We start from the raw sequence: 19719 nt of genomic DNA, 5'->3' as shown, positions 1-19719 counted from the left end.
ACAACCTTGAAATGTAAAGAAGAATTTTAAAGAAGAATACAGATGGTCTTTTTAAGGGATTAATAGCTGCTGGAGTGGGACTTTGAAAGCAGTCAGTTGTTGCATTAGAGTCCATGTGGGTGTAAGATCCCTATGAAGGGACTCGTCCTTCCGGAATAAAGTGAAATTCCTACCAAGGAATAATAGCCTCTAAGCAGCAGGAGCAGAAAATGTATCTGGGATTAGATGGGTGGTGATGAGCGGGACAGAAGCATGGCAGGAATCCCTCAGTTTAGGGTAGTGAGTCAGCATGTTGCAAGACAGCAGACTGGAGAGGAGGAAGTTTGTACCAGGAGGAAGAAAGCCCGACATGGGCTTGGAAACGAATCATAGGTATTTGGAAAGTGGGTCAGACTCATGCAGTTTTGTGTGCTTAGATGTGACCGCACTGTTCACTCCGCTTTGCTCATTGCCTGAACTCCATTTGAGGTCTATCACCCACACTCACCCCGTTGCCTCCTCCCCATCCTTACCATCTTTGTGAAGGTGTGCTGAATACCGAGGAGCCAGAGGCTGCATGGCTGCCTTTTAAGAGATGCTCTTTTCATTGTGCTCTGCTCTATATTCTTCCGCTTGGCTCCCTGTGCCGCTTTCCTCTCTTGTCTCACTCTACATCTCTGAGCCGTCTTCTTCTCTCCACCTCTATTTCTTCATCCCCACCCCTGCCTTTCTTTCTCCCTGCCTCCTGCCCTGCCCGCGCTGTTTTTGTTTCACAAAACCTTCCCTTTACTCCTCTGCCTTGTCTCCTCTCCTCCACTCTCTGACTCTTTCTCACTCCAGAAATGCATCTATTATTAACATATACCTCTGGCGCTCTCCAACAACTGAACCAAGGTTCAGGCCAAGCTCCTCAGCATTTTAATGACTTGTAATGAGCAAGAAAAAAACGAGTAAAAGTGCTTGAATGCAGCCTATTTAGATAACGGGAATCAATTTTTGTCTTACATATTGTAGGTGCAGCTCATCTTAATGTATTTTTCTGTAAAAGGAAGAGTATTTCAAACCCAGTGTGCTGTTTCTCTTGAGGTTTTGAATAACGAGATGCTAGTGTAAGTAAAAATCAATCAGGAAACATCCAAACGCCCAAACACCCAGCGAACCAGACCTCACATTCCAGCAGATACCGCAAATTGTGTCAGTCCTGCGACTGTAACTGTAGATTTAGTCGCACACGGGTTCCCACTGCGGAGGTTGTGTTTAACCTCTCCTGCGGCAGGTTTCTGCAGTGAGCCTCCTTTGGAGGGAACAGACACTGTTAGATGAGTGGTGAGATGTGCAACCGAAAAGCGTCCCCTGTGACTCGCATGGCCTCTTTTCATCATCTGCTTTCCTCATCTCTTTGAACAAATACCAGGGCATAGGGACCCGTCAGAGGTTCATCACTTGCAGATAACGGGGGAATTAAGTTGTTCCAAGACAACCAAAACCCGCGTTAACTAACAGAGCTTGCCGGAATAAGGAATGGATGCAGATATTTTGTTCTGAGACAACATCGCAGTGCAGGGAGGGCTCCTCACTCAGTACTTTGGGATGCGAGAAAACTTGGGAAAACACACAAGGCATCTTGAAAATGAGATGACTGTGAGTGTGTCCCTTTAATCACTGGTTTATTTATACTGGTAAACATCAAACAGAAACAACAGCAAAATCAAGAGTGGACATCCTCCCATTCTTGTAATTACCGTTTCTCTTACATCGACAAGTTCATTTACAATGGTTGTTGTTGGCATGACATGATAACATCTGTTAAGTAAAAAATACGAAAACGAACCATTCCGCTTGATCTCATCCACACGTAATATCAGATCACCTGCCGCACTTGTCGTGCCATTGGTGTTGCCTCTCGAATTAGTCACGACAGTAATCCTATCAGAGTTGAGTCTGTATGTAATTGTGTGATAAAAATGTATCGATTCAAACCGGAGGGCAGTTTTAGGCTGAGTCGACTTGTGCCACGAAAATGCTGCATTGTGCTGTGTCTGGAAGGGTCGGGATGAAAAGCTGGAGCGCTGTCTGTCTACTACATTCTGTTCCCACACCCCTGGGATGTAAAGCACATTCCTAATCTCTCCAAAGCACCACCAAGGTAATTAAGACAAATCAACGCCTGCGTGTGTAGCTGGAGACAAAAATCGTCTTCAAAGATTTTATCACCTTAAGCAACGAGACTGTAAGTAGAACAGCCTCCTCCCATGTGTGATGCCTTTCTGGTTATAATACAGTATGTCCAGGTTACTGCATTCAATACCACATGAACACTTATGGTTGCACTGAGATATATAGTATCTCACACAACTAAACATTTTTGTACATGATGTTGTTTTATACATTGTGTTGTGCCTTTCATCGAAGTTTGTTTAAATGTTATAAAGAAGACTTTGATAGGTTATAAGGTAGAAAATGTTTCCCATAACCCTGTGTACCAGCCTTCTGCAGGTCTATCAACACATAGAGCACAAAAGCTCCAAACAAGGCATAAAATTCCTTTTTGTTCCACGATGGGTCACAAGTCCAAATCCAAGAATATATGAGAGCTCAGGTCATTAGCTTCAAATCATAAGGTGCTCTCCAGCAGCCACTCAGACTTGGAGAGTTTGTCCCTGGCCTGACGAAAGTTTGTTGTGCTCTCGAGCTGTGGCAGCTCTCCGCTCATCGACAGGCTGCGTTTGGAGCGCAGGCTGGCGTCAGTTTTGGGGTAAGCCACATAGCAGCGCTCCCTATATGAGTCTGCATTAAGCGAGTGCCTGCGGTTCACCCTCACCCCTCCTGCAGGTACAGTCATGTAATGTCGAGAAGCTTGCTGGGGCCGCGGTACTCGGGGAGCAGCAGTCCATTTGGTAGGCTGGCCAGGCACCGTGAGAGGGAAGCCAGCAGCTGTTTTAATATCTGACGAGTTATTCCGGTTCATGTTATTGAGCTCAACATCTGCCTGAGCTTCAGATCGTCGTGCCTCTGAGGGTTTTGGTGGAGCATTGGAGCGTTTGGGCCTTGGAGCTCCTGGGGAGGCTGGGTGCCAACTGTGACTACCAGCAGCGGTGGAGACCGTGCAGTCGGGGACAGAAGCTTTTGTGGAGGGTACAGTGACAGGCGGTCGCTGTTTGGCTGGCTCCGGGGGTGGGAGAGCAACTTTGAGGCACTCCTTGTCATTCTTCTCTGGACGCAGCACCTGCTTAGAGAGGGACTTGGGTATCCCACAGCCCTGAAGCTGTCCATCACTGCTCAGTGAACGAATATCCCCCATCTCAAGTGCCTGACATTACGGGAGACAGGTGCGGCAAGAGAGAGAAGAATGGCAACAAATCTATTACACATCCCTGCTTAAAAGCCAAGAAAATTTGTGAACAAGAGGGGAAGACATAATGAATAATGCCAAACTGACCTTATCTGCTTCTCCTTGGTTACACACCCGGTAGCGCACAATGAGGAAGATGATAAAAGCGAGCACAGAAGCCACAATAATCCCTCCAATGATAACCACAATGGTGCCACCAAGAAACTGGGACTGCATGAAATGGCATCTCAGGTACTGCGGCTCAGTAGTGAAGTGGATGCAACCGATCACCCTGGTAGCAGTAAGCGAAGTCACCTGGTCATCATAGATGGCCAGCACACACAAGTCATAGTGTGTACCAGCCGCCAGGTTGTTTACCAGGATGCTCTTACTAGATGGGGGTATCATTCTGTGGAAGGAGAAGAGCTTTGTAAGTTGTGGCATAGATTAGAAAGGTTTAAATGAAAAGGGACTGAAGCAAATCAGATTATCCAGCTTACTGTTGTTGGGATAAAATGACATGGCAATCATTTATATCTCAGGGGTCTATTTAAGATGTGTCTAGGCACTATCTTTTGTGACATTTGATTTATTCTTTCAACAACACCACTGATAAAAGGTTGCTTTGGAACACAGGATGCCTCCGATTGTTCATAGCACCGGGATAGCAGACCGAAGTCTTTCATGTCTCCTGAGTCCTGCAGCCACTGCTAAAACACCATATGTCCCACTGATCTCAGTGTTTTTTCTTTAAAAACAAAACAAAAATCCTCTTGCAATGATCCTATCACATCCCACTGATTACCACTAAATATGAAGCGGAAGCAGGTAGGGATGAAAGAATGCCGTGTGCGGCGGTTCTTCAGATAGGCTCGTATGAAGCCTCTGATGCTTTCTGTAAAAAGCTGGAGGACGGCTCGTTTCATCTTCCTATGGGTCCACAGCTTGGTGCTGACATTCTGTTTTGATTTTGCTGATTAAGCATTATCAGGGTCTTGCACATAGTAAATAATACACAAAGGGGGATTATGAGTCGAAAGATAATAAGTCAGATACAGTGCATTAGCCTGTCTTACTGATGGGATAGACAGATACCACAAATCCCACCGACAGCCGGGCCTGGCTCTTAATGACTGGCCATCCAGAGGAATTTAAGCATTCACAGTCAACTATGAAGGCAAGTTAAGGGTCATGGGATTAGAAATATGGTTCAGTTTGTTTGCATACACTTCAAATGTAGATGAACTTTTGTTAGTGTAAACTGTGTTTCTGAGCAATGTCCCACTACAACATGCTTTTATGTATAGCAGATTAAGTCTTTTTGCCTACCTGTATACCAGTGAATCGTCATAGGTCCCATTATACTGGATTTGAAACATGCGAATTCCAGGAATACTCCTGTGGAAGTTAAACTTGACCAGGGCTGAGGTAGAAGTGGCCTCAGCGATTACTACTTTCTTCTCTTGGCTTGTCTTTGCATTCCCCAGAGGAACTCCTCCTACCTCTGCCCCCGTCTTGGTCACTGTGGCGATATCTGATGATCCGGGGTCAGGCTCCTGCTCTGCAACTGTATCGTTGGTGATATGAGGGAGTTTAGCAATGACCAGATCCACCGTCTGCTGAGCCTCTCCTGCTGGATTGGAAGCCACGCAGGTAAAGGAACCTGAAACACAAACTGATGAGATCAGCATTCTCCCCAAAAGTCCCATTCTCTGTTCTCTGGAAAAGTAGAGACCAGATTTAAAAATTCTCCAAGCTGTCTCTTATTCACTGAAACCAAAGTTGTTCATTTTGGGCTTACAGCTGTGGAGCTGTTAGTCAGTGAACTTGAGTGTCTTTTACGTGCTGGGAATTTGAACAAATAACCAAGTGCTCAATGAGTTAAGGATCAAATGCGGGCTCTTGCTTTATACAGTACGACCACGAAAAGTTTAGAGTTCAAGACATCTTAAAAAGAATGTCTTCTGTGGAGAGGAATAGCTCCTTTTGGTGTGGACAGCAAGAAATATAACACAAAGAGGAAGAGGAAAACCCCAAAAGTGTCATCTGCTCTATTTTGGCTCCTGTTTCTCAGGGTATTTCTGAACAATGTAATATGTTAACACCTAACACATAAAACTGTGAGAGCAAACATAGCTATGAATAGATGTACTGTATATGACAGAAAGCCATCCACATACAACTCCCTTCTCATTTTATTGTGACTTTTATCAGTACATCAGCCTTCGTGTCTCCATTATCAGCTTTATCATCTAGTGTAGACAAATACTTTAGTGCTTTAGGCTTATGTGTGCACAAGCAAACAAGAATTTTTTTTCAGTCAACAACATAAACACAGCCACCAGAATGTAAACAGACCTGAGTCCTTGACGGTGCTGATGAGGATGTCCAGCGTTCCATCTGTGTGGACCGCGGCCCTGGAGGAGTTGGACATAAGGCGTCCGTCTGGCGCGATCCAGTGGATAATGGGGTCGGGGTCGCCCCTGGCCTTACAGCGGAGAGTCACACTCTGACCCTCTAAAGCTCGCAGCTCCTGAGGCAGAAGCAGGAGGGAACTACTTCAAACACATATGCTGTTTGCTGGGTAAAAAAAGTCAATTTTCTCTACAATTATGCAGACCAGGTCTGCTGAATGTAAATGAGTTGACATAGATAGAGTTATTTGGCAGTGACTTGATCAGATAATTCTGTTTGGATGCATGGCTCAGTGACTAAATTACTGAGAACCCCCACCATGTATCAAGAGCTTCACCACCAATTCATCATAAACCTTCTAATACCTTTAATAAAGTGTTGAGTACAAATCCTGCTAAATAACTTCTCTCTAAGCTTTGCAGCAGGACTTGGTATTTTAATAGCAATATATTTGACAATAATCTCTTAACTGCAGGTCGCAGACATGTCCTGTCCAAGGGTTCTTGGATGACTCCTCAAACTCAAAAGATAATATTTGCTGTGACAGGCAAGGAAAGCCCAAAGTACCACCCTGGATTAACTAAGGAAATGCTTGCTCAGCCAGTGGAGCTGTAGAGTATGTTATGTCTTAACAGTCAGTTTACCTGAGAGTGCCGAGTGATGAGAGGAGGATCGCACAGGAATTCTTCCTCTGAAACAGTCCAGAAATAACGTCCAGCAAGGTGCTGGGGTGAGGCACACGTTTCCAGATCGTCTTCCCTCCGCAGCCTCCGCAGCCAGAGTAGCTCACAGTTACACCTCAGCGGGTTCCCTCCGAAGCTCAAAGCGAAAGACGAAGGACCCATTATCCCAGAGGTAGCCAGGACCCCTGCTCTTTGGAATACAGGGTCAGGGGGAAGCTTTTGGAGCTTGTTAGATGTCACATCCAACCTCTTAAGCTTCTGCAGTCCAGAGAAAGTTCCCTCTGGGATGTAGCTGAGCATATTGTGGTCTAAATTGAGAGTGTGGAGATTGGACATCCTCTGGATAGCAATCCATGGGGCACTTTCCAAGTTGTTGTAAGATAAGTCCAGCTCCTCCAGCGCCGTTAGGTCATTAAAGGCCCCGCTGTGGATGTGGGTGAGCTGGTTGTTGTTGAGGATGAGGTGGTGCAGCTTGGACATGCCACTGAAGGTGTCGTTGGTGATGCGGGTCAGCCGGTTACTGTCAAGGTGAAGGGCTCGTAAGTTCTCCAGGTCTTTGAAGGCATGAGGCACAATGGAGCCGATGGTGTTACGAGAAAGGGTCAAGTCTACCAGCTTGGTCATGTTTGCAAAGTCTTTGCGTTTAACAGTGGTTACAAAGTTATCCCCAAGCCGCATTTCCACTGTGTGCCTGTCGATGTTCGGGGGCACAAACAGCAGGCCCTTCTTGTCGCACAGAGTCGCCAAATTGGGGTTAAGCATCTGGCAGACACAGCGTTTAGGGCAGATTTGAACTTTGTGTGCCTTTATAGCCACACTGAGGACTATCAGAAACACCAGGAACGATTCCATTTGGCTTTAAATCAGGTGAACAGACCTAAAAAAAAAAAAAAAAGAGAGAAAACATCAGGGTACGGAGAGAAAAAAAAGAGAAGCTTTTTAAAAAAAAAAGATATTTTCAATCAAAAATTTTGGATTAGTATCATCTTTAACAAAGTCTAATATTTGTTGCTCTGATCACAAACACAGTAAGAAACATCCCTTTAAATGAGAGACTAGAGAATTCTGCTCTGGAAAGTTAAAGCTTTTCCGCTGATTTGAAACACTATCATTGCCAGCTCAAAACTCAGATTTGGAGTGAATCCAAAATGTGGGCAGGGAGCTAAGCAAGTCAATGCCTGAACAAACAATAGATGCCATGCAATTAGACATGAAACCAATTAGTCACCTACAGACTTGAGAGTGAAACATCCCCAGTAATCATGTATGGTCTTTGTGGCAGCTTTCCCTTTAAGCCCCAGCTCCCCTGATCATGCTTTTTTGATATGATAATACAAGCCCTTTTAAGTTTGTGTACAGAAGGATGAAAGTCTAGACCGGCAGTTTGGGGCCTCATAAGAATTAGACTGATATCTCGCAGGATCATATCACCAATAGGAAGGGATGATTGGGCCTGGTGCCTCTGTGAGGATGTGCTATGCCTTTCTATTGATTTTCTCTCCGCTATTTCGACTGCTACTCTTACTTATGACAAAGCTGAGATGGGGGATAAGAAGGGATCCGTTTGATGAATCCTGAGACATTGTCAGGGATATAGAATCTCATAACTAAGGCCTTGGAGATCATATCACAACTCTGCAGTCGTACCGCACAATGTGTCAGGCCACGAGTGATGTTAGATGGATTTATATTCGATATTTAGAACTGAAATTTAGCGTCATTTTAGTTGAACGTACAATATTCAGCCCCCTGTGTTTCCCATTATAGAGCACAGAAAAGAACAGCAATCCAATCAAAAGCAGGGAACAAGAGTTCAAATCCCACAACTTCAAAAAATTCTAAATTTGAATACCGAAGAGAACAGATGATTTATGATTGCAGCTTCCTGCGATTTGCTAGTAATACCCCCAGTTTCTGCGATGGGTGTTGCAGAATATGCATGAAAATCTTGCCTCGGCAAATAACATATCAGCTAAGAACCTTCGTGCTTCAAAAGCTTCTTCTTCATCACCTGAGCAGTGACACACAGCTCATGGTGTGATAACCCTGCCAGTCTGAGTATGAGGAAAATCTCATATAGGAAACATCCGACAGGACAGGAGTGACACACACAGCCATGTGCGGGAGTGGAGGAAGCCTGGTGGCATCTGCTGACAGCGGTTGCTTTTTGACAGCTGGGTAAGAAGTACTGCATTCTGACAAGGAAGCGGAAACAAGGTCGCCTTTATACGACCCATAATTTAGGGAGGGGAGGAACATTATTGGAGAGAGCACACGGACATTTTTATGAGAGAATAAATGTCTGTTCCTTTTATGAATAGGCACAACTTAACCAAATCGCACAAGATTTGTGAATTTTATTTAGGAGTGCGGTGGTGTATGGTATGGAGTTGGAGAGAAATGGAGTGTAGAGTCATTACTGAATGTGCATGACTCTCTTACCCTACCTGTGTGGCAAGTCTAACATCTGCTTAACATCATGTGAAAAAGAAGACCCTGCTTCAGTTCTAAGGTTTTACATATCTGGACATGATAAAATCATCTGGTCCACCAGGTAAAAATGAGATAAATACAACCTCATATGACATATGACATATTACACTGCATCATTATCTACTCAACTAAAACTAATCCAAATTACAGAAGCAGACTGTGAAATACCAAGTACACCCCATGGTTCAATCCACCTTCAGAAGCAGTAACTTGAGGTAATAGTTTTCTGTCTGACTTTATCAGTCTCTCACTTATTTCTGGATGAATGTTAGTCCACACTGCTTTACAAATGTACTTTAATGAATTTTTTCACATCTTTCTTCCAGTCCCAATTCAGCATTTCAGTCAGGCTGAGATCTGGACTTTGACTGGAAACCTTGATTCTTTTCTTATGCAGACATTCTGTAGATTTGTTGCTGTGTTTAGGATCAAAGAGATGGGCTCACCTTTTAGTCCAGAATTGTTTGGCATATGGAGGAGTTCACTGTGGACTTACTGACAAAGTGCCAAGATACTGTGGCCCAAATAATCGCCCTCCAACACCATGCCTAACAGTTTGGTATGCTGTATTTTTACTTATGTGGTATTAATGCTTTTTACCAAACATGGTACTGTGCATCATGACAAAACATTTAAACTTTGGCCCAGACTTTTTCCCAGAGGTCTTATGGTTTGTTCAACTTTGTTTGCAACTTTGCAAACCTAAGCTTCCATTTTCTTTTGAGGGAAGAGACTTTCTCCTCACAACCCTTCCAAGCAAGCTTACTCTATCTTTGTGGATTTGTACCGTGATTCATTCTAACATTTAACATACTAACTGAGGCCAGTACAGTCTGCGATGTAGCGCTTGGTTTTTTTCTTTATTTTTATGAGCATAGCATAGTTTGACCTTGGGGTAAACTTGCAAAGGTGGTCCACCCCTAATGATCAGCAACTGTCTTGAATGTTTTCCGCCTGTGCATAATCGTTCTCACTGTAGATCGATGGACTTCAAATAGTTTGGAAATGACCTTATAACCCTTCACAGATTGATGGGCTGCCAGAAGTGCTTCTCCAAGATCATTGCTGGCGTCTTTCTTCCTTGGCATTGTGTTAACACACACCTGAAAGACCAACAAACTCCCAAAAAGTCTGCTTTTATATAGGTGCTCAAACCTGGTGGTGATCTCTGAACCAACTGCATTCAGTTAGCAGCACTTGGCTGCTACTTATCCCCTTAAGTCCTATGGAAGCAGTAAGAGTGTACTTAGTTTATTACACATTGATTCTGCATTTCAGTGTAGTTTCTTTTTAATTTACACAGTGTAACATGCCATGTGGTTTTTCATCTGATGCTATCTTTACCTTATTTTAGGACCTGGTAAGGACAAGATTTTTTTTTCACGTCCTGGTATGTAAAATGTTAGATTTGAGAGAGGGTGTAGTTTCTTTTTCACATGATTGTACATGTGTGGGTTCACGTGTTTCCAAGAATAGGCTTGAAAAACTGAGGCGCACTAAGAGTGTGCACGTCGACCACCTTCAGTTCTGCCACGGTACGGTCCCAGGCTGTTTAATGAGGCAGAGAGGACCTGCAACTTCTAGCCTCGAATGTTGCTGAAAACATGATACTTATTCACCCTTGGGAGATGAGGCTTTTTTAATTGATTCATTTATTTATTTACTGCTGCTGAATGGTTGCAATGGTAATCCTTCCAAAATCCGTTCTGTGCGGACAAAAGGACATCTGCCCTCCCACTCCTCCACCCCCGCTGCCGAGACCTGGCCAGAAATATCTGTTACCGTCTCCTTCATTTGCATTTAATTATGGGCGCTCCACAGAGATTTGCATAACAGGTTGCACTCATCAGGTACATGAACAAGTAAGTAGATAATCAATTAATGCATTCATCAATCACACACTTCAGCTTTAAATGTCACACCCCCAGAAAATCATTGTTGTCCAGGTTTGTGCTGCATATTACGGTGAAGCAACTCAGGAAGCCCCCCCCCAAAAAACAAACAAACAAGAAAGCAGACGACGTATCGATAAATCAACCGGAATCTTCATCTCGGTCAATCAAACGTAAGTTTACAACCTCTGAGCAGTTACTTCTACCCACAGAGAACAGAACAGACTGACAGCCCCACTCCCACATATGCACACCAGTGGGTGGATTTGTGCCTAATAGAGGCAGCTCACCACACAACAACCTCCAGCTACTGAGACACATTCATGTGCAGCAGCGGTACACCGTAGGAGAGGATATCTATGGTCTCCCTGGGGTAGCGTTCGCCAAGAAAAGACTTATGCAGCACGCTGTACGCCAATCCGCTGGTGAGGTCATGGGAGGGGGATATGTTTTCAGATGGTATAACTTATGCTGGAGCTCATGTGAGAAAGCTTCTGCAATCCATGTCTGGGCAGGAAATCAGGGAAAGCAGCCCTGAAGTTAATGAGATCTGCCTATGGCTCCACAGCAGGTCGACGCAGCAACAGCAACCACAGCGCCTCAGTCAGAGAGGAGCAGCCGGACGTCTGCTACTGCCAAAAATAAACTCTGTTGTGTCAAGGAGGTAAACCGATGCTGCTACATGATGGCAAAATGGTATCGACAAAGCAGTGAAACAGGTCCTCGGGCCGCTCGTTCTATGGGGCCAAATGGAGCTCCTGCATGTGCTGAAGTGGATCATATTTTGACTGAGCTGGTAGAAATTCTATTTCGTCGGGTAAATGGCTGTGTAGCCCGAGTCCAAACATCCAGCTCAAACACTGATGCCGTTGTGGACCTTCAAACTAACACATTGTTGTTGGGTTGTTATTTTTTTGTGAATGTGGGGATGTGCTGTGACACCATTTTCCTACAAAGTCTGCAAATGTTAGAGTGTGATAGCTTTTGGGTGACAGCCCGGATGCCATGGCAACTCAGAAAACGTCAGCGTTTGGGTGCGATGTAATCAGTGGCCGATTTTCAGATTACCTAATAATATTTAGAACAAATCTTCTGGTTGAAGGCCACGTTAGAGAACCACTGTAGCGTTTATGACACAGAGGTGATGAGGAGACTGCACACTCAGCTAATTTTGTGTTGGATTTAATGTTTCAGTCATTACCCTTTTGCCCAGTCTGGCACACCATAAAAACCCAAAATTAATTGATGGGAACTGTGATGCAGTGGAAATTATTTTCTGGTGCGAAAAGCTTGTGTGTGTGTGTGTGCTTGTGTGTATGTGTGTGTACCAGGGGGATAGCATACTAAGCAGAGCCCACTGCATCAATAGAAGTGCTGTTCATCAGCATCTACATCCCCCCTTGTAATTCCAAGTGTTTTCCTTCACACTGCAACACAAGATCATCAGTGATAACTTGATCTGCTGAATATCTCACAGGTGAAGCATACGTCAGAACACTTTTCATCTTCTCCACTGTGTATTCCAGCTCACTGGCTGACACATTTACATTCTGAGCCCGATGGAAATTGTAAATCTGGTACAGCTTTTCATTCTAGCACCATCCAGGTGTGAGGGGCTCATGACCTGAGGTGTTTTTTCTTCCGATCAATGCAGAATCCTCGACCTCTTAAAGGGAACTCCTTTGGTGAATATTCACCACGGTGTTAAAACACAGCCTCGCCGGTTGGGATTGTCACATCATAAAATTTTAGCTGACAGTTAATTATGATTCAAATAAATTGACTATTTAATTGCATTTTTCTGTTCATCTTATGCCATCATTGACGGCCACCTCCCATCTGTATGCGCAGTCCATGGCTACAAAATGTGCCCCATATGGAACAAAATTAATTGTTTGATGCAGGATTACACCGGTGGCTTGTATAGGATTCCATATTTATTCATTCAAATAACCCACATTTGTGTTGTCCATTTTGACCCCAAGCATACATTTACCTAAATCTAACCCTTGATGGGTAGAGCTGACAAATCCCCTCCTCTGAAGCCTGATTCCAATTCCGTTCCTTAGCCCTACCAGTCAGTTTTGCAGGGATAAGACTTCCTTTTACTTCTTTTGGTTCAAGGAGTGTCAGTCATCAAGCCCATAAAATGAGGCGTTGATTTGGATTGCTAGATAAGCACTGCTCCTCCATCCTCAAAAGAAAACGGGTCACCTTATCCCTGCAAAACAGAGGATTAGGGCCAAGGGGAGGAATAAGGATTGGACCTAAGTAATTGGGCTCTCTTTTTTATTTGGTTAGAAACCCAAATTGGACCATATCAGTGCTGTGAAGCGAATGTCAAACGTTGAATACCTCAGAGTAAACAAGTGGTGCCATCAAACCATAGCAGACAATGAAAGACTAAACACTGAGAAACAATCCGGAGGTACTGATGGAATTTGATGTTTCTGTAAGGCTCATCCAGCTGTTTTTCATACAGATGACTGGAGTCCATAAAATGATATAAACCGACCTCAGCCAGCTAAGTAATCATAATAAGGTGACTATAATGGTGTAGCAGATTTTCACATTTGTCAGATCTCAAATGCAGTTTATGGTAGAGGAGCTCTAAACAATAGGAAAAAATATGCTTCAGTGATTGAAAATATGACATATGCTCATATACTCCATATGCAGGCTTTTTTTATGTCCATGTTATTGTTTCTTTGTGGTAAAACAAGGGCAGCCGAAAATAACTGTACAATCTCTGCACCCACAAACTCATATTTCCGTGTCAAAAGCTGTGTTTCCCACCAGCCACAAAATGGCAAGATAATGTAAAGACATCTCTCCTCTTATTAAGTCGTAATCATGAAGCATCTCTCAAATGTGGAGCAGGTGCATGTGTATGCGAGAGTGCACCAGCCATATCCGAGTCTAAAATCTTAATGGAAGCACTTCTTCAGTGGAAACAAAAGCAAAGGGGAGTGCAAATTTGGGTCAGCGAATGTGGAGCTGGTGTGCAGAACAGCCCGCTGCCGAGGAGCCATCTATCTATCACTTCTCTGCCTTCAGTGAAGAGGTAGAAACACAGAAGCACCGACACTGAGCACATTCACACAGCAGCAAAGAGCAGACAGGAGCGGCAAAATGAGGCGTGGGCTTGGTTTCACTGGTGTAGCAGTTACAATGGTGCCTCAGGCACTCATGAATAATAAGATATGTGATAACTAACACTCCACAGAAGGCAGGACCATCATCATTAATGATAATCACATTTTGTGCCTGTCCTTTTCAGTCACCTGGCAGCATGAATCTCTCCTCTCAGACTTATTATCAGTTTAGCTATTTATTCTAATTCAGACTTTATCGCGGCTTAGAGACTGGTGTGTAATTTGTATCAGGTTATAACCACTGGCTGCATCCTCTGCTAAGCAAGCAATAAAACACAGTTGATATCATTCCTCTCCTGCATGTCTCTGGGAGAAGAATGAATAATGGGCACCATCAGCCACCATTCTCTGTTTCACCTGCAGGAGAGAAAAAAAAAGCAGCACAGAATGCAGCCAAGAATATACTAAAAATAAAAATCTCTATCTGACAGCATCCCTTCCTTTTTTCTTTTTGACCTTGCGGTAAAGGTCCTGGGTTGGTGGGTTACACAGCCGCAACCCTTACCACAAGGGAAAAGAACGAGCCCTGAGGTCCTGAGAGAACTACTTCAAGTCAATATCTCGCCTCTTCATAAACAGACAGCACCCCCCCCCCCCCCCCCAGCCTGATCCCCCCCCCAAAAAAAGAAGAGTTCAGAGTTGCAATTCACACTACCAATTATTGAATTTACCTTGCAGATGAAACATCAAGCCGAGTCAGAGGAGGATGGGTTTGAGCGCCTTTCCTCCCATGAGGAATGAGAGCATACTGTCTGCCTAAGATGGGACCGACGGTGCCTCTTGGTGGTAATTCAGGTGTCCCGAAACCTGCGCCTTGGCTCCTATGATATGTAACGGCCTGCGAAGCCAGTGCTGCCCTTCAAGAATTCCATAACCAGCAGATAAAGGACGAATCCTCTGCTATCCTGTCTTACACGAGTGAAAATTTACTCGGATTCCTCCATTTGAAGAGAGAGTGGGGAAGAGAGAGAAAAAAGAAAAGAAAAAAAAAGGGAAAAAAAGCACAGCCCGGAGGGTCCCGGTGTGGCTTTTGGGTCCGCAGCTGTGCGGGATCGCCTCTATTGCGCATCCGCCTGCATGCACCTCCAGAGGAGAAGAAAACGCCTTTGTAGCGACAAGCTGCCTCAACATACACCGCTGTGAGTGGCCGGTGTTGAGCTGAATCCGACCAGATGTTCGTGTCGCTTTCACGGGCTTTTGTCGGCGAGGTAGAGCTCAGCGCGAGTTAATCCAGATTGAGTGAAAGGTTGGTGCCATTGTCGGCTCTATCCTCCCCTTTCTTTGCCCCCGGACTGCTGTCAGCCACCGACCCCGGCTCCATTTCTGACCAGAAGTGCTGTGCTCGGAATGGTAATCGGTGCGCTCTGAGCTGCACAGAGACCATTTGTGTGCATAGGCAGATGCAGTGCCTCCCAGCCTATCTCACAGGCAAGCATCATAATTTATTCATGTAGACGGAACTCTGCTGCACAAAAATGCATTGGACCCATCATAATCTCAAAGAATTAAGGGGGGGGGGGGGAAAGATATGGAGTTTTGATCACATTTAGACATAAAGAAGATGAAAAAGAAAATGAACCAAGCAATAACCATGCCGTTCTAGAAAATCCATCCATTCCTCTGGATAAAACCTAAGCCTATGCACATCTGGCCTATGAGCAGCCAAAAATAGCAACCTACAGCAGAACATTCCTGTATGTATTACGTAGATTTTTTTTGGCAAGAAATTGTTGAGTTGGCTGAAACGAAAAGGCCTGGCTCCCTATGGGTCTGCTTGGCACTCAACCAATCATTATCTGATGCACCCATCCTACAACTCTTTATGCAAAGCTTCAGTGTAGCCTGTGTATGCACAAGTTCATTACAGCAGCTCAGTACTCATTTTGGGGGCGTTTTTTTCATTATTTTATTGGATGTTTTCTGAGAACAAGCACCAGGAACAAGGGGCCCCCTGGTACCTCTAAATAGGTGCTTGTGGTCATTCAGAGAATTGCCCAAAGGATTTCTTCTTCAGATCAGTAACTCAATCCGGTTACGAAACATCCACCCAAGATCAACAAGGATAGCGTGTGCATTTCTGCCGAATTGGAAAAGGTGTGAGCTCCTTGAATAGCAGGTTAAACTGCATGCACTGTGCTGTTCTCAGTGTTTGTTGTTCTGCTCTTGTTGTGAGATCACCCGATAGCCGGGACATTTCCAGAGATTTCAAGTCAAATGCATGTTGACAGCAAGCAGAAAACCCACTCGAATGGACAATTTTTTTTTTTAAACAGCCACAGTACTCGCATTTTGCTGTTGGGAAGTGTTAATGTCAAGGGCCCGCGTGTGTGACCTGCTGCGAGTGTCTCATCGGCGTCATCGCAGGCTGACAGTTGGTGATGGGAAATGACACTGACATGCTTTGCTTTTTATTTCTTTATTTTTCTTTGCTCCTTTTCTGTCACGACTCACGCTGGGATCTCACTGATGCGTGCCATCCAGGAACTGCACGTAGGTGAGGTTGTCTGCGCGTTCGCCCGTGGGGCTCTTTTTCTCCAAGAACAGGGCCACGGTGTCCCGCCGAGGGTCAGCGACGCTGCGACTCCACGGGGTGTCTGTGATCCCCAGCAGCTCGCGCACGCTAGCAGAGATGACCTGCAGGACGCACAGCAGGATTGAAGACTTTGATGAAGTACGCCTTACACCCGCTAACTCAATTTAATAATGTAGCCCCACTGAGAGTGAGAGGATCTAGTCAAGGAGATCTCATCAAGATTCTTGTGTCGGAACAGAGGTTATACGGGGTTACATATCATACAGCAAATGAATGAAAGGACTTATATGTTAAAATTAGTAAGTTTGGACACTTCTTAACAGAGTTTCACATTCACCTTCATTATCAGATTAGACTCAGCAACAGCTTTTGCTTCGACACCAAGCTAATTTAAATATATCTGAAATATATGGAGGCATGTATGACCTATTTCATCCTACATCAATGAGAAATAAAAATGATGACTGTAAACAGTATATAGTTGTCTTTTTTGGCAGTGATACCTGGTTACAGCGCACAGCTTAACTGGATATCACACTCTTTAAAGAGTGCCAAACAGGATGTGTAACTGTGCTAAGTAGACTCAAAGACGGCAGTTCTCTGGTGTCTGGAGTCCACTTAGCGGCACAAAGAGGAGACTTGAAGTACAAGTGAAGATCCAAAAATTATCTTCTTCGAGCAGGTAAAATGAGCTGTTAATTGTCTCACCGCAGTCAGACCAAAGTGACACATCTGCGAGATGTGCAGCAAATGCTTCGGTGTTCCACAAAATTCCGAACAGCACTGTAGCCACTCAGCAGCACCACACTTGTTGTCTTTACTGAAACATGCAGCATGTTTTACATATAAACAAGCCTTCACAGTAACAATCTCAATCTAGAATTTCTGCATCGTAACAATACCCGCATGTCTTTAAAATCTGTGATTCCGAGTCTCGGCAAGTTGTTACAGTTTACGTGAATGAGCTTCTTCCCAGTGACGAGATTCTCAGTGAAACAAGCCTGCAGCAGAAATGGAAAATGATATTTAAAGCAATGATGTGACTGGTGGCTGTCAGGAACGTACAGTATCTAGGGAAAGTAATGGGTTCAGTCGAGTCAGTTTTAACCTACTTTGTATTGAGGAAATCCTAAAGACTCAACCCATCTCGCAACGTCATGACAACTCCACAGTAGAAAGTGCATGTTGTCTCCGAGAACGTTTCTATGGAAACTGTTAGCCCACCTGTCACTTAATTAAGCATTTCCCTCACCGACCACGAAGAATGTTTGCCCATTGATAAACTCTATATCAACAAAACTCTATTAACATAATAATTTTACAGCGTCGAACCGCTTTGAGGCAACTTGATGACACCATTAAAACCGAACTTTGCAAAAACTGATTTTAAGGTGCAAAACAACAAACGCATACCCCTTCAGTTTGCGTTTCCTGCAACAGCAAATCAGCGCCTAGTAATTTGGGGCGGCTGGTAGACAGCGTGATATGACTGGTTGTTCAAAGTATTTGTCCCGCCCACATATAATGGAACTAGCCAATGACACCACGCGTCGTTTTCACAGATAAACAAAGTATGTGGATGAGTTTATATTATTAGTAGCCGCTCAGATATGGCATTGTAGATCTGACAAAAAGCGCAGCATTGGATCCCGCCGCCCCGTCCTTTCGAACCATTTTGAACTGAATTTCCTCTCACAGGATATCTTGGGTCGGTTGAAGGGCTCCGCTGCACGGAAAAATAACAAACACCTGGCCCACCATAATGGCAGCAATTCTCCTTCGGTCCGTGTTGATCAAGAAGGTAATGCAAATTGTGCTAATTTCTACAGGGACCCTCGTTTGTTTTGTGATGCTTATGCAACTTAAAACGGCTAACAACACGAGCTGTGGGCTAACAAAAGTCACATACGTTGCACACTGTCCACTCCCACTTTCTGCAAAAAAGTTCACGTCTTTTGCGGGATAGTTCAACGTTAGTGAGTTGTTACTGGAGGATTCAGACGTGGCCGTCGTTCGTTAGAATTTGGTCATGACTTGTACAGGACTTCGAGGTCATTAATGTTTTGGTGTGTTTTGTTTTTTTCAGGTCCCCCCTCAGCTGGGTCGCGTGTGCTACTCCTCCTCCTCAGTGGTAAGAGCCACCACTGACATTCAGCAGCTGTTATAACTCAACAGTGAACGAATGCCACGTGTTTAATATGGTCTCTTTTCGTTGTCATTTCATGTCCCTCATTGTCAGATTTCATATTACATACATGCATAATTGGTCACTCGCAGTTCCATGGTAACAAAGCACCACCACATTCAGAAAAGAAGGCAGTCTTTTTCTTTCTGTACTTTTTTTGTTGTTGTCAGTTGTTTTCCACTAATCTGGCACACAGTCAAACGCGTACATGTGCCACGAAGTCTAAATCGAGCAAAGACACATGTAACATTCTTAAAGGTCAGAAATGAGCCCATAGAAGTCAATGCTTATGGATCATATATGCCTATCAAAATGCAATTGGTCAAATAATGGAGGCGAAGAGCTTTGAAATAAACAAACCTTTTTATAAGAAATGTCTTTATCAAAACACATCTCACAATGAAGGATCAGTCTACCCTCTGGAATTTATTGGGTTTACCCTACCTTCTCCATGGGTGTCAGCGTGTCATTTATGACACACATTTCTATTTCTACATTGACGTTGCGTATCAACTTGGAATTAAACCCGAAACCATCGCACTTCAGGTTTGAACAAGGTCATTTTGTATTAAACTTTCCAGTGATTTGAATCCACAACTTACGGCGAGCACACATGTTGACTCTGCACCAGTGTCTTGTTAATGGAATCCAAACAGCTTTGTCACAAACTTTGTCACGACGCCATTCTAAATCAAGTCTAGCAACTTTTCCTGTGTCACGTTCCTCAGAGAAAGCATGTCTTACCTGCAGCCGTATATTCCAACACTAATACACCTCAGAGTGTCCAACATCTGACCGGTGAACAGAAAAGATTAAGCAAAACTGTCGGAATCGGCTCAAATAATTGAAATTGGACAATTATTTGTTATGATATGGAGGTGTTCAGAAGCAGTTGAGTTCTGCTTAGAAATGCCTTCGGAAGGCAGTGTTTAAACGTGTCAACACAACTCCGTGCATGCAAAGTAACGCGGTTTGAACGCCTGTGCACATGTGCTGAATAGTTGATAAACTGAATCTATTAATGATGTCGGCAGGTAGGACGGGACTCAAATG

The 19719-nt window shown here is 44.2% G+C and overlaps 3 protein-coding genes across 3 annotated transcripts in view; 1 reads left to right on the top strand and 2 right to left on the bottom strand.

Annotated features, from left to right (window-relative positions):
- Positions 1-19719, top strand: part of LOC140267119 (methylmalonate-semialdehyde/malonate-semialdehyde dehydrogenase [acylating], mitochondrial-like) — a 118544-nt gene that overhangs the window by 91160 nt on the left and 7665 nt on the right. The window contains exons 2-3 of the mRNA XM_072362303.1: positions 18187-18282; positions 18568-18612. Of these exons, the coding sequence (XP_072218404.1) occupies positions 18244-18282; positions 18568-18612 (84 nt within the window). The 5' untranslated portion in view covers positions 18187-18243. The remainder of the gene's footprint in view (positions 1-18186; positions 18283-18567; positions 18613-19719) is intronic.
- Positions 1580-15299, bottom strand: lrfn5b (leucine rich repeat and fibronectin type III domain containing 5b). The gene is made up of 6 exons (XM_072362725.1): positions 14620-15299; positions 6370-7285; positions 5669-5843; positions 4640-4973; positions 3419-3719; positions 1580-3289 (listed from the first exon to the last, which is right to left on the bottom strand). Exons 2-6 carry the CDS (start codon positions 7258-7260, stop codon positions 2594-2596), a joined length of 2397 nt encoding a protein of 798 aa, XP_072218826.1. The 5' UTR covers positions 7261-7285; positions 14620-15299; the 3' UTR covers positions 1580-2593.
- On the bottom strand, positions 16170-17902 carry LOC140267047 (sterile alpha motif domain-containing protein 15-like). Its single transcript, XM_072362211.1, has 3 exons — positions 17594-17902; positions 17384-17482; positions 16170-16582 (listed from the first exon to the last, which is right to left on the bottom strand). The coding sequence occupies exons 1-3, from the start codon at positions 17663-17665 to the stop codon at positions 16409-16411; spliced, it is 345 nt and encodes a 114-aa protein (XP_072218312.1). The 5' UTR covers positions 17666-17902; the 3' UTR covers positions 16170-16408.

The sequence above is a fragment of the Leuresthes tenuis genome, unplaced genomic scaffold (assembly GCF_036924035.1).
Source record: "Leuresthes tenuis unplaced genomic scaffold, fLeuTen1.0.hap1 SCAF_13, whole genome shotgun sequence".
In the NCBI taxonomy this organism is placed as follows: Eukaryota; Metazoa; Chordata; class Actinopteri; order Atheriniformes; family Atherinopsidae; genus Leuresthes; species Leuresthes tenuis.
The sequence above is the reverse complement of the archived record's forward strand: the minus strand, read 5'-3'. Positions and strand labels throughout refer to the sequence as shown.